The 13,757-nt window shown below is 31.8% G+C and overlaps 1 protein-coding gene across 3 annotated transcripts; it reads left to right on the top strand.

Moving 5' to 3' along the window:
- Positions 1 to 240: 240 nt before the first annotated feature.
- On the top strand, positions 241 to 13,693 carry LOC131164443 (actin-depolymerizing factor). Of its 3 annotated transcripts, none has more exons than XM_058121626.1 (3): positions 241 to 398; positions 12,789 to 13,054; positions 13,273 to 13,693. In XM_058121626.1, the coding sequence occupies exons 1-3, from the start codon at positions 396 to 398 to the stop codon at positions 13,421 to 13,423; spliced, it is 420 nt and encodes a 139-aa protein (XP_057977609.1). In that variant the 5' UTR covers positions 241 to 395; the 3' UTR covers positions 13,424 to 13,693. The 3 variants fall into 3 exon arrangements, with proteins under 3 accessions (XP_057977609.1, XP_057977608.1, XP_057977610.1); XM_058121625.1 differs by lacking the exon at positions 241 to 398 and adding an exon at positions 12,109 to 12,349; XM_058121627.1 differs by lacking the exon at positions 241 to 398 and having other exon boundaries at positions 12,113 to 13,054.
- Positions 13,694 to 13,757: the final 64 nt, after the last annotated feature.

The raw sequence follows: 13,757 nt of genomic DNA, 5'->3' as shown, positions 1-13,757 counted from the left end.
ACTCCCTCAAATATCACTTACTCTCATCTACTCTCATTTATTTCAAAAATATTTTTGAGAGAGAAACCCTAACTCTATTGAACTTAAATCATATCTTGTGAGAGTGTATTAGGTTTTCATTGTACAAACTAGTTTATTGAAGAAGCATTTTATTGTACACAAAGTATTTTATCTCATTTGTATTTTGCAGTTCAGGTATAGAATCGTGCCAAACGAGGGGATACCATTTGGAGAGGTGGCTCCGCTTATAAGGAGTGGTGTAACAGAAGGCTCCGCCCGAGTGAAGGAGTGTGTATAAGGTGGCTCCATCTTGGTTGAAAGAGTGTTCATTGGAAATCCTCGAGCGGGTTGTCTTGAGAAGAGGACATAGGCAAGGAAAGCCGAACATCATAAAAATGGTCGTGTTTGCTTTCTTTTTCCTTACTCTTTAAATTTCCGCATGTGTATGTTACATTTATCTTGTTGTGATTATTGTGTATGTTTTTAATAATCTATAGCACTTGTGATTGTTTTAGAAATCCTAAAATTAAATATTGTGTGTTTTAAAAAATTGGCAAAAGTGACCTAGATTTTTAAAATATTCAATTCACCCTCCCCCCCCCCCCCCCCTTCTTGAGATTACACCAAAACTCACACATACTTTTCATTCTCCTTTAGCTTGCATCATAGATCCAAAGTATCGAAATCTATAACTGTTGTTTACTCTTGCATCATCATGTTTAACTTTGTCTCCAATATTCCTCCTACTATTATTGAAATTATATTTCATATATTCTGTCTTATTTCTACTTATCCTAAAGCCTGTAAATTCTAAAACTTCTCTCCATAAATCTAACTAAATCTCTACTCTACCCTTAGTTTCATCAATCAAACAATATACACCATGGAACCTCATCTTAGATACTTCTAATTAGCTAATACATCACTAAAGCAACAAGATAAGGGCTAAAAACATATCCTTGATGTGCACCTATTGTGATTGGAAATTCTCTAATCTCTCCATGTATAATCCTTATACTAGTCATTACACCATCGTACATATCCTTTATGCATGACATCAATATACCTATTAAATATACTTTCTCTTTTCTAAAACTCACCATAGAACTTCTCTAGGTATACTATCATATGCTTTCTCTAAATCAGTAAATACCATATGCAAACCTCTTTTCTTTTATCTGAACTTTTCCATTAATCTTCTTAAAAGATATATAGTTTATGTAGTAGATCTCCCAAGTATAAAACCAAATTGATTTTCTGAGACCTTCGTATCATAAAACCAAATAAATTTTCTCAGACCTTTGTGTCTAGCCATAATTTTTGTTCAACTACCATTTCCTACAGTTTCGTCATATAATTCATAAGTTTAATTCCATGATTGTTATTACAATTTTGAATATTCTCCTTTATTTTTTTATATAGGTACTAAAATAATTTTCCTCCATTCATCTAGAATTTTCTTAGTTTTTATAATTGTGTTAAATAAATTAGTTAACCATATAATTCCATTATGTCCTAACCATTTCTAAATTTTAATTACGATGTTATCCAATCTTATAACTTTTCCATTTTTCATTTTTTTTTAATGCAAACTTAACTTCATCAACTCTAATCTTGTGAATAAATCTCATATTTCTAGTCTTTTCCTCATTTGTCAATTTTAAGTTTAAATCTTCTATTTGGTTTTCATTAAATAGTTTATTAAAGTAACTTTGTCATCTTTCTTTTATGTCTTCTTACTTAACCAAGACAATATCATCCTCACTTTTTATATATTTTACAATACCTAAGTCCTTATTTTTTTTCTTTCTCTAACTCTGGTAAGTTTAAATATATCTCTTTCCCCTTTTTTGTATCTAATCTATCATGCAAATTAATAAATGATTTATGTTTAACTTTACTAACAACTTTTTTATGTTTTTCTAGCCTCTTTATACTTTTCAAAGTAATCCATATTTCTACATTTTTGTCATAGTTTATACCAAATTATTTTTTTCTTTATAGTTTTTTTTTAAATATTTTGATCTCACTACCAACTTTCTTTGCTATTAGAGAATCTTTCTCTTGACTCGCCTAAAATATTTTTTGGTATTTTTATTAATAGAGCTAGCTATCTTACTCCAAAGAGTGTTCATGACTACACCATCCTCTATAGTCCAATTACCATCTTTGATCATTTTATCTTTAAATTTTGTTAAATTTTCTCCCTTTAGGTTTCACCATCTAGTTCTCTTACATTGCTTCAAGTTATCCTTTCTCTTCCATTTTTTAATACATATATCTAACACTAGAATTTTATGTTGTGTGATTAAGTTTTCTCCTATGATAACTTTACAATCCTTACATGATAAACGATCTACCTCCTAGTTAAGAAAAAAATCTATTTGACTTTTATTTTGTCCACTTTAAAGGTTATTAAGTATTCTTTTCTCTTCTTAAAGCAAGTATTCATTGTAATAAAATTATATGATATAAAAAAGTTTAAGATCATCTCCCCAAACTCATTTTTGTCTCCATATCTTCATCATCCATCTATCCTCTCATACCTTTATTATCCCTTCCAATGTGTCCATTCATATATGCTCTTATGAATATTTTTCAGTCCCTGATATGTCTTGTATAACACTACAAGTTAAAAGAAAAATCGAAAACAATGCAATATATAACATCAAAATAGGTTGGATAAAATGAAGAAATGGTTCTAGCATGTTATGTAATTGTAGAATATCGTACCCTTAAGGTTAAAAGGAAAGTTTTATAGGATAATTATACGACCAATCATGCTTTGTTTGGCAACTAAGAAAACATGTCCCAAAAATAATTAAGAGTTTTCATAATGCAAATACTTAGGTGGATGAGTAGTATAACATTAAAAGAAAATTAAGAAACAAACATATTCACAATAAGTTATGAAAGTGGAATAGTGATCCCAAGAGGGGGGAGTGAATTGGTTATTAAAATCTTTAAGTTCCTTTTACAAATTTTTACTTACTTGTTTAATACACACAACAAAACTTAAGTAAACTAATCAATTCACAATTAAAACTCAAACAATCCACAAATTAATTGGAAACTTAAACAACCAATCAATTTAAGAGTAACCAACCACAAATACCAAACCAATCACAATTTGAAGACCTTTATGGAATTTCAGCTTTTGCTTTTGCAAGTAGCACTGTTTTTGAATGAATTTTATTGCGTTCTTTTAATTAAGATTTCCGAAAATTAACCAACGTACTCCCTTATGGGTTTCTGCAAACGGTTAATTGAAACGTACTTTCGTTAAATTAAGAGTCTTCTTTTTAATTCAGCATTTGAGCCCTACAACCTGCACTTAGCTCATACACACACAATATATGAAATACTGAAATTTAAAAGAATAAGGAAAGAAAAACACCACGTTTTTACGAGATTCATCTTATCCCCAACCTACGTCCTCGCCTTTGGTCAATACCACCAAAGGATTTCACTATAAACGCTCATTTCCAAGTGGAGCAAACCTTTTACAAAAGTCTCTCTTTTTTAGGAAGAGAAACCTCTCCAAGCGAGCAACCTACGCTTGGTTAAATGATCCAAATCAGCCTGGAATCGTCAAAGTACAACAAGAAAGGTACAAGAATCTGTGTACAAGATAACTCTCAAAACAGAGCAAATTTGTACAAGTTAAAGCACTTAAATATACTTCAATCAAATATAAAGATAGAAAGTATGAAGCTTAAGTTTAGAGATCACCAAGGGTTCTTTAGTGATTGAGAAAACTCAGTATTAGAACCGTAGACTTATGAATCAATAGCAATTTAGATGAATTCTCCTAGATAGAGTGTGATCAAGAAAGAGCTTTGTGAGAGATTGAGTTGAATGCTTGAATGTTATGTGATTGTTTGGTGATTTGATTTCTTGGGTTTAAAGGAGCATTTATAAACTGAGTTTCCTTGTTTCCTAAGTTACTTGGAGTGTCCACCAAGTTTTTATAACGTTCATATTTGAAAAACTAATTTTTAGATTTTTTCCGTTATAGTTCAAAATTTAAAAATCCCGTAAAGTCAGTCGATTGGACAGGCAATTGGGTAGGTAATTTTATAGGGTCAGTCGGCTAGACAGGTGGCTAAGACCCTTCTGTTTTCCAGAAATAAATTCCAAGAAATTGTCAGTCAACTGACTGAACACAATTCAAAAAGAGTCAGTCGGCTAGGCTTATTAGTCGGCTGACTGATCTCAGTTCAAAATGGTTAGTCGGCTGGGCAGTTATTCAATAGGTATGTTTGTTAGTCGGCTGGGAAAATTCATTATATTCTAGTCAGTAGGCTGACCAGTCAATTTTCTGAAATTTTTTATTTTTTTAATATTTTAAACCTTTCGTTATTTGAAAGACTTAAATGTAATTTTTCAAAATCATTTTCCAAGGTTTTTAAAAATTGGTCTCTATGTCTATGATGCATCCTAACGAACTTCATAATTCTAAATTATAATTGAACTGAAATACTTACAAACGACTTTCTAAACATAAACTCTTTAAGCACTAAGTCTTCTAGCTTTTTGTCCATCTCTTGAGGTGCTTACAACGTTAGATTTTTAGGTTTAATTTAAAAGTCCGATCGACCAAACCCCTCAAGTTATAATCCACTCAGTCGACCAAACACACCGTAGGCCGAAAGTTAAATGTTTGACTAAACCTCGTTAGACAGACCTTTGGCGTTATAAATGCCTCAATCAACCGACCAAGCAGGAAGTCAAATCTTTGACTTGGCTCAGGCGATTGACCGAGATTTGAACTAATATTCTTTGGTCGACTGAACCTTAAAGCTAATTTTTTCTACCTGCCTCGGCTAACCAAACTATCAGTTCAAAATACCCTCGGTCAACCAAACTTGCCCACTCAGTATACCAACCTAAGCCACGGTCAACCGAACCTATGAAGGTTCGGGAAATCGCCCTGGCTCGGTCAACTGACGCCTTGCTTCGGTCGACCGAACCTCTCGAGTTGGGTTATTTTCCAATGCTAATTAAGCTTAATTTTTTCATTGAACAATTTAGAAAATACCGAGCGTGTCCCCAATGTTCATATTTTTTACAAAGTCTCATAACCTCAGATTAGCAACTTTGATTAACCCAAATTTTCTCTCTAATGCATTGTTAAGCAAAGTTCTCCCAAAATGTTTTTTATTGTTAAAATCATTCTTTTGGGGCAAAATCTTTTATAAAAATCTCTCCAACTCTCTTTCATGCTTTTATTTCAAAATCATTTTTTAGAAGAGTATTTTATTTAGGGCATTTTATTTGCATATATTCTCACTTATCACTTAATCTTTGAAAAACATTTTTCAGAGTATTGCTTAGGTTTTCTCCCGGTTATTTCTTTGATAAATATTTTTTGGGTGAAAATTATTTATAGCACAAATATTTTTCTTGAGCTTAAATTCCTTGATTCTCCAAATATTCTTTATTTGCAAAAATATTTATAGGAGAACATAATACTCATTTTTTCATATATTTTATTTGTGCAAATTTATTTGATAGCGCCCTTTCTCTAATGAGTATAATGCATATCATAAGAGAGTGCATGTATTTAGAGCTTAAATGTGCACATTCTGCTTGTATGTTTCAGAAGCATTTTTATGTACAAAAATGATTTTAATGTATTGATTGGGTTTAGCCCGAAATTGAACTGGAGAGTCTCAGCCCCATAAGTGAGACCGATTCGGTTCAACCCGAAAATTGAACTGGGGAGTCTCTGTCCCCTAAGAGAGACAAGTGGGCTCAGCCTTGTAATTAAGCTGAGGTTTACCTTACCCCATAAGGAAAGGTTATAACGACTTCTGCTCCGCTCATTTAAATGAGCAGGGATACTGGAATCCTTAAGGGGTATGTCCAAGGCAGGGATGTAGGCTGGTTAGCTAAACCTCGATAACAAATATTGTGTGTCTGTCTGTCCTTATCTCTTTTAATTACTGCACTTTAACTTCCACATGTGTATGTTTTCAATTATCGTTATAATTATTTGCATGCACACCCCTATTTAAATGAGATATGTTCCACATGTATGTCTGCATTTATTATTTTATTAATTTACATACACATGTGAAAATGAGATACGATATGTGGTAAATCGGTGTAAATGTTTAAATTAGTCAAAAGGTTTTAAAACCCAATTCACCTCCCTCTTAGGATCACACCAAAGTCAACATTACCCTTGAAATTTTAATTTTGACAAATAAATCCTTAAAGTTTTACATTACTTTTGACAAATAAGTTCTTAAGATTCATTTGGATCAAGGAATTTTATTTTTTATTTTTTTTTGGAAAAATAAAAAGAATGAAAAATAAGAAAACAAATTTACTATATTTTCTCTCCATCAAATACTATTAAAAATGAAAGTTTATTTTAATATAATTATAAAAAGTTTTAAATCAAATGTTAATGATATGTAAAATCAAGTTTTTATTTATTGATTTAACATATTTTTTTATTATTTGTTTCTCATTTTCATTACTAAAAATAAAAAAAAAAGTGATTTTTTTTCAAATTTTTTAACAACAACAACAACAAAACCAAGCCTTAATCCCACTAAGTGGGGTTGGTTATATGAATCCTTTTTCTCCAATTTATGCAATCATAGGCCATTTCTTTTGATAAATTCAAGGATATTAAATCCTTACTCACTATCTTCTCCCAAGTTATTTTAGGTCTACCTCTACCCCTTCTACCGCCCCCCACAGTGACTAAGTCACTCTTCTTCACAGGTGTACTATGTGACCTACATTGCAAGTGTCCATACTATCTGAGTCGTCATTCCCTTATCTTATCTTCTATAGGAGTTACACCTAACTTATCACGAATATGTTCATTTCTTAATTTATCTTTCAATGTTATACCACTCATTCATCTAAGCATTCTCATCTCAGCAACTTTTACTTTTTGGATATTATGTTTCTTTGTCGCCCAACATTCCGATCCATATAGCATAACTGGTCTTATAGCTGTCATATAAAACTTCTCTTTCAATTTTAAGGGTATTCTACGATCACATAGCATACTTGAAGCACTTCTCCATTTTACCTAACCTACTTTAACTTTATACATTACATCATCTTCAATTTCTCCTTCAACTTGCATAATAGATCCAAGGTATCAAAATCTACAAGTGCTATTTATTTCTTCATCATCAAGTTTAACTTTGTCTCCAATATTTCTCCTATCATTACTAAAATTACATTTCATATATTTTGTTTTATTTCTACTTATCCTAAAGCCTCTAGATTCCAAAGCTTCTCTTCATAATTTTAACTTGGCCTCTACTCTGTCCCTAGTTTCATTAATTAATATAATATCATCTGCAAACAACATACACCATGAAACCTCCTTTTGAATACTCATAGTCAATAGGTCCATCACTAAACCAAAAAGATAAGGACTCAAAGTAGATCCTTGATGTCCATTATACATATCCTTAATGACATCGGTATACCTACAACATACACCCTTTTTTTTTTTCTAAAACCCATCATAGAACTTCCCTAGGTATCCTATCATATGCTTTCTCAAGGTTTATAAATATCATACGCAAGTCCCTCTTCTTTTCCCTAAACTTTTCCATTAATTTTCTTAAAAGATAAATAGTTTCTGTTGTAGATCTCCCAAGAATAAAACCAAATTGATTTTCTGAAATCTTCATGAAAACTAAGATGTAGTCCCAAGAGGGGGGTGAATTGGGTTTTAAAATTTTCTTTTAATTCTTTTCATGAATTATTAACCACTTGTTATTTCAGCAATCACACAACCAATCCTTAGTTCTTTATTCAATCCACAACTAATCACAATACAACTCAAGTAAATCAAAACTTAAACATTTAGCCAATTAATCAACCAAAGTGTTCAACCCACAAAATTCAGTATTCAGCTTTCAGCTTTTGTAGCCCTATGTATATGAAATTTGATTTAAGCCCTGTAGAAATGAAATTTATTTTTTCAATGTAAACCACAACTCAAATTCCCAATAACTCTGAATTTAAATAAACTCTTAGTTAATTTTTCTTTGGGTGTTAACCAATCAACGTACTCCCTTTGAGGTTTCCGCAAGGTATTGATCAACCAACGTACTCCCTTTCGATTTCTGTAATCCCCAAACCAAATTAAACTTAAATTTACTTAATTTCCAAATTACATAGTATATATGATTAAGAAATTAAATCATCCACGCAGTTTATATGTTTGCTGAAATTTAAAGAGAGTAAGGGAAAAAGTGTGACACCGGGTTTTTACGAGGTTCGGCTTATCCCCAGCCTACGTCCTCGCTTTTGGAAAACCACCAAAGGATTCACTAAACCAGTTCCTTTCCGGGTGGAACAAAATCATTACACACTCCCTTAATAGGCTAGAGTCCACCTCTCCAAGTGATACCCCACACTTAGTAACTCCTTCAATAGGCTAGAGTTGCACCTCTCCAAGTGATACCCCACACTTGGCCAACGATCCAACAACCTGGAATTGTCAAAGAAACAAGAAACAAGAGTTGCGTACAATAATGCTTTCACACAAAGCATGTTAGTACAATTTCAAAACTATATACTTCAAAGTAATACAATATGAAATTGAAATTGAAGCTCCAAGAAATTTATCACTGATTAATTCTTTCAATGATTGAAAGATTCAGATTTGAAACACAAGATCAGTGATTGAAAGTCAGCAACACTCAGTAGAATTCGTGCACAATATGGTAGCAAGAGAGTCTTTGAATGATGAGAGCAATTGAGAGAGATTGAGAGTTGAATTGTATGCTTGGTGAATAAAATCAATGGCCTTGGAACCTATTTATAAACTTGGAAAAGTATTTTTCTTGATCCCCAAGTTTACTTGGAGTAGTATCCAAGTTTTAGACAAATTTGAGCCCTAAGCAATCTAATTTAAAAAATCTTTCCGTTATAAAAATTTAAAATTTCCCGCGTGGTAGTAGTTTGTCACCTATTGGTCAGGCGTTTGTCACTAAATACACAGTTTAATTTCAAAGTCAGTAGGGTGACAGTTGCCTGAAAGAACCCAGTCAGGCTTCTCAGTTTGCCTCGTCAGGCGCCTTTCAGGGTCTACGCAGTAGCCTGACAACCTTCTGTCTATGCATGCATTTTAAAAACATTTAAATTGTCAGCCTGCTAAGGTTTTTAGTCAGGCTGTTGTCAAGTACATGAATATTGTTTTTAAGATATTTTTGTAAGAACTCTCTTTGCTTCTCACTTCTTGGAATTTTAATTTGTTTACTTAAAAAATATGTTCCAAGATTAAGTTTTAGGTCTCTAGGTCTCTTACACCTAATCAGCTTCAACAAATTTCATATTTGAGTATACTTGAAGTACTTACAAAATATGTCCTATAGACTCATTCAACTTTTCATTTCTTGAACTCCTTGAAGTCTTCTTATATGAAGTTGTTGCTTTGAGTTCTCTTAGTCCTGAGCTTTATTGTTCTTCAAGCTTTCATTCTTGATCACTTGAATTAAAGTAAGCTTTTGAAAACATTCCATGTGATCATTTTCTTCAAGTTTTATTAAATCATCCTTGAATCCATGCTTTAGGCTTCATATGATCATCTTCCTTTGAAATATAAGTTTTCATGAATCCTTCTGAATACTTGACCTTACATTTTCATATTTGAGTCCTAAAATGTCATCACTTAACTAAATATGTTAAGTTCTTCTTGTTTGTTAGTATCAAAACACGATATTAAGCCTTGTAAGGCCAACACTTCGTTTCTAACCTTAATCTTTGTTCAACTACTCTTTCTCATAGTTTCATCGTATGACTCATAAGTTTAATTCTACGATAGTTATTACAATTTTGAATATCTCCTTTATTTTTGTACATAATTATTAAAGTTTTTTTCTTCCATTCATCTCGAATTTTCTTAGTTTTTACAATTGTATTAAATAAATTAGTTAACCATATAATTCATTTATCACCCAAGTATTTCCAAACTTCAAGTGGGATGTTATCTGATCTCATAGCTTTCCCATTTTTCATCTTTTTTTAGTACAAACTTAACTTCGTTAACTCTAATTTTGCGAATAAATCTTATATTTTTAATATTTTTCTCATTTGACAATTCTAAGTTTAAGTCTTCTATTTGGTTTTCGTTAAACAACTTACTAAAGTAACTTCGCCATCTTTCTTTAATATCTTAGTCCTTAACCAAGACAATATCATCCTCACTTTTTATACATTTTACATTTCCTAAATCCTTGCTCTTCCTTTCTCTAAATTTAGCAAGTTTAAATATATCTCTTTCACCTTTTGTACCTAATCTATCATACAAAAACTATTAAAAGATCTATATTTAGTTTCACTAACAACCTTTTTTGCATCTTTTCTTGCCTCCTTATATTTTTCAAAGATATCCCTGTTTCTATATTTTTGCCATGTTTTATACCAAATTCTTTTTGTCTTTATGATTTTTTGTACATCTTTATCCCACCACCAACTCTCTTTGCTATTCGAGAATCTTCCCCTTGATTCACCTAAAATCTCTTTTACTATCTTTTTAATAGAGTTAGCAAATATATTCCAAAGAGTATTTGTATCTATCCCATCCTCTATGATCCAATCCCCATCTTTGATCATTTAATCTTTATATTTTATTATATTTTCTCCTTTTAGGTTCCACCATCTAGTTCTCCTATACTGGTTTATTTTATCCTTTTTCTTCAATTTTTTAATATATCTAACACTAAAACTCTATGTTGTGTGGTTAGGCTTTCACCTGGAATAACTTTAGAAATCTTGCATGATAAACAATCTACCCTCTTAGTTTAAAAAAAATCTATTTGACTTCTATTTTGTCCACTTTAAAGGTTATTAAGTGTTCTTCTCTTTTCTTAAAACAAGCATTCATTATTCTAAAATCATATGACATAACAAAGTCTAAGATATCTCCCCAGACTCATTTTTGTCTCCATATCCATATCCTTTATGTATCCTCTCATAATTTTTATTCTCTTCCAACGTGTCCATTCAAAACTCCTATAAATATTTTCTCAGTCCTTGGTATGCTTTATATAATACTATCCATATCTTCCCAAAATTGTCTTTTAAGATTTTCGGTTAAGGCAACTTGAAGAGCATAAGCACTAATGATATTTATTATCTCTTGTCCTAATTCCATCTTGATTTTTATAATTCTATCTCTTATTCTAGTTACATCCATAACGTTATCTTTTAAGTTTTTGTCTATAATAATGTCTACTCCATTCCTATATTTTTCTTTTCCAGTGTACTAAAGTTTAAAACGTGATTTATCGATTTTTCTAACTTTCTCTCCTAACCACTTAGTTTCTTGAAGACAAATTATATTAATTCTTCTTCTAATCATTGTATCCACAATTTCCATGCTTTTACCCGTAAGTGTCCCTATATTCCAAGTTGCTAATCTAATCCTAGTTTCTTGAACTAACGTTTTTACCTACCCACATCCAGAATAATGCAGGAACCCTTGTATATATTACGGGCCTTAAAGTTTCACATTTAGATCAATGTTCTTAAATAGCTTCCAAAAATTTTCTAATGTCAAATAGTTAATATGTAACTTCGTAACACTTCCAAAAAAAATTAAGAGTGAAATAATAAATTAGTCTCTACATTATTAAGTAAAATTATTTTAGTCCCTCTATTTTTAATTAGAACAGATAGAAATTTTAAAATGTCTATATATATATATGTATTTAAGAAGAATGTTGCAGCATAAATAACCTAATCAGATAAGAAATTCAAGAAGTTGTGGTGGTTAGGTATGCAGCATGTGAGAGAATTGAAAATAAAGGTTTCATTTGAATTAAGAATTTTGATTTGACGAAAAAGGAAAAAAATATTTATTTTTATTATATTTCTTCTTATTAAATAAAATTGAAAGTAAAAAAATATTCTAATCCAATTGAACGATTTTAAATCAAATGTTAGAAACGTTACAATTAAATTTTATTAATGATTTATTATGTACTTTATTTATTTTTACTTTTTTTGAGAACTAAATGTATTACAAAAAAATTAACAAACAAGTTTATTTATATATATTTTTCTTTCCTTTTTTTAGTATTTTTCAATTCCAAATGGGTCTAAAACTGAGTTCTCACCCATAATTTTCTCCTCCAAATTCTCTCTCTCTCTCTCTCTCTCTCTCTCTCTCTCATCACAGGAAAGGCAGCCTTCCCCTCCCCTCAAGAATTCCACCACTCACCTGCATGCCCCCAAAATTTAAGGATCTCAATCAATTCATTCTGGTTTCTATTCTTCCCCAAAACTCATATTTTTTACGTTGCCCTCCATCCCATAACCCCTCCTCCATCAATCTCTAAACGGTGGCTGCAAAATGGTACGTACGTAATTAAACAAACCCCAAGCTAGCTAGCTTTAATTTCACATGCATCTATCTTAATAATTTATCTTCTTAATTAATTAATTACCATTAATGTATGTAAAAATCGATCATTATGCATGCCTCCATCTGTGCGTGCGTTCAATTCTCTCTTGATATGATGGCTAGCACGTACGTACGCACGTTGGGATCTAAAATATATATCAGATAATTGAATTCTGTGATTTGATTCTAAGTGGATAGATTATTAATTGGATCGACGGATCGATGTTAATTTCATTTGCAATATTAATCAATCTGTCATCTTCGTTTCTCTCTTCAATTCCTCTTTGATTTGGAAAATTAAATTGAATAAATGCGTGAACGTGCAATAAGAATATTGAAATGGGGAGGTGCATGCATGCATATATATATATATATATATTTATATGCACAGGCGAACTCGGCATCTGGAATGGCGGTGCACGACGAGTGCAAGCTAAAGTTCCTGGAGCTAAAAGCAAAGAGGAACTACAGGTTCATTGTGTTCAGGATTGAAGAGAAGATTCAACAGGTGACGATTGAGAAGCTGGGGAATCCCGACGAAAGCTACGACGACTTCGCTGCGTCTTTGCCCCCCAACGAGTGCCGCTACGCCGTCTACGATTTTGATTTCACCACCGACGAGAACTGCCAGAAAAGCAAGATTTTCTTCATTGCGTGGTAACTAAAATCATACGTTCATTCAAATTCACTGTCCTTAATTAATGTCATTTGTAAATAATTTGACCGATCGTAGTTCATGTTTATAATGTTATAAGCATCATGATGAGTAAAATTCATAATAATTGATTAAAATGTGTATAAATTGATTAATAGATCGAGATTGATTATAATATATATGAATGATGATTGGTGACTGTGTGGGTGTGCGTACGTAGGTCACCGGATACATCGAGAGTGAGGAGTAAGATGCTGTATGCAAGCTCAAAGGACAGATTTAAGAGGGAGTTGGACGGCATTCAAGTTGAGTTGCAGGCAACGGATCCCAGTGAGATGAGCTTAGACATTGTCAAGTCCCGAGCCCTCTGATCAATTACATATAGACATACATAATATATATGAGGCAATCCCTCCCCCACCTCAATTAATTAATTTCTGCCATGCGTTTTGAATGCATGCGGGCCTTTTAGTTTTTCTAAGGTTAAATGTGTTTTTGTCAATCATTTTTTTATCTTTTCTTGTGTAAAACCAATTAAGTAGTGCAATATTGTGATACCAATTACGTACACAGTAATTATTTTGAGTCTCATTATTGTAACTAATCAAAGGACCAGCAACACAAATAGATACATTATCATCATCATCATCTTCTTCTTCTTCTTCTTCTTCTTCTTCTCTAGTGACTGGAACCTAGCTAGGGTGG

The sequence above is a fragment of the Malania oleifera genome, chromosome 9 (assembly GCF_029873635.1).
Source record: "Malania oleifera isolate guangnan ecotype guangnan chromosome 9, ASM2987363v1, whole genome shotgun sequence".
Taxonomy (NCBI): Eukaryota; Viridiplantae; Streptophyta; class Magnoliopsida; order Santalales; family Ximeniaceae; genus Malania; species Malania oleifera.
The sequence above is the reverse complement of the archived record's forward strand: the minus strand, read 5'-3'. Positions and strand labels throughout refer to the sequence as shown.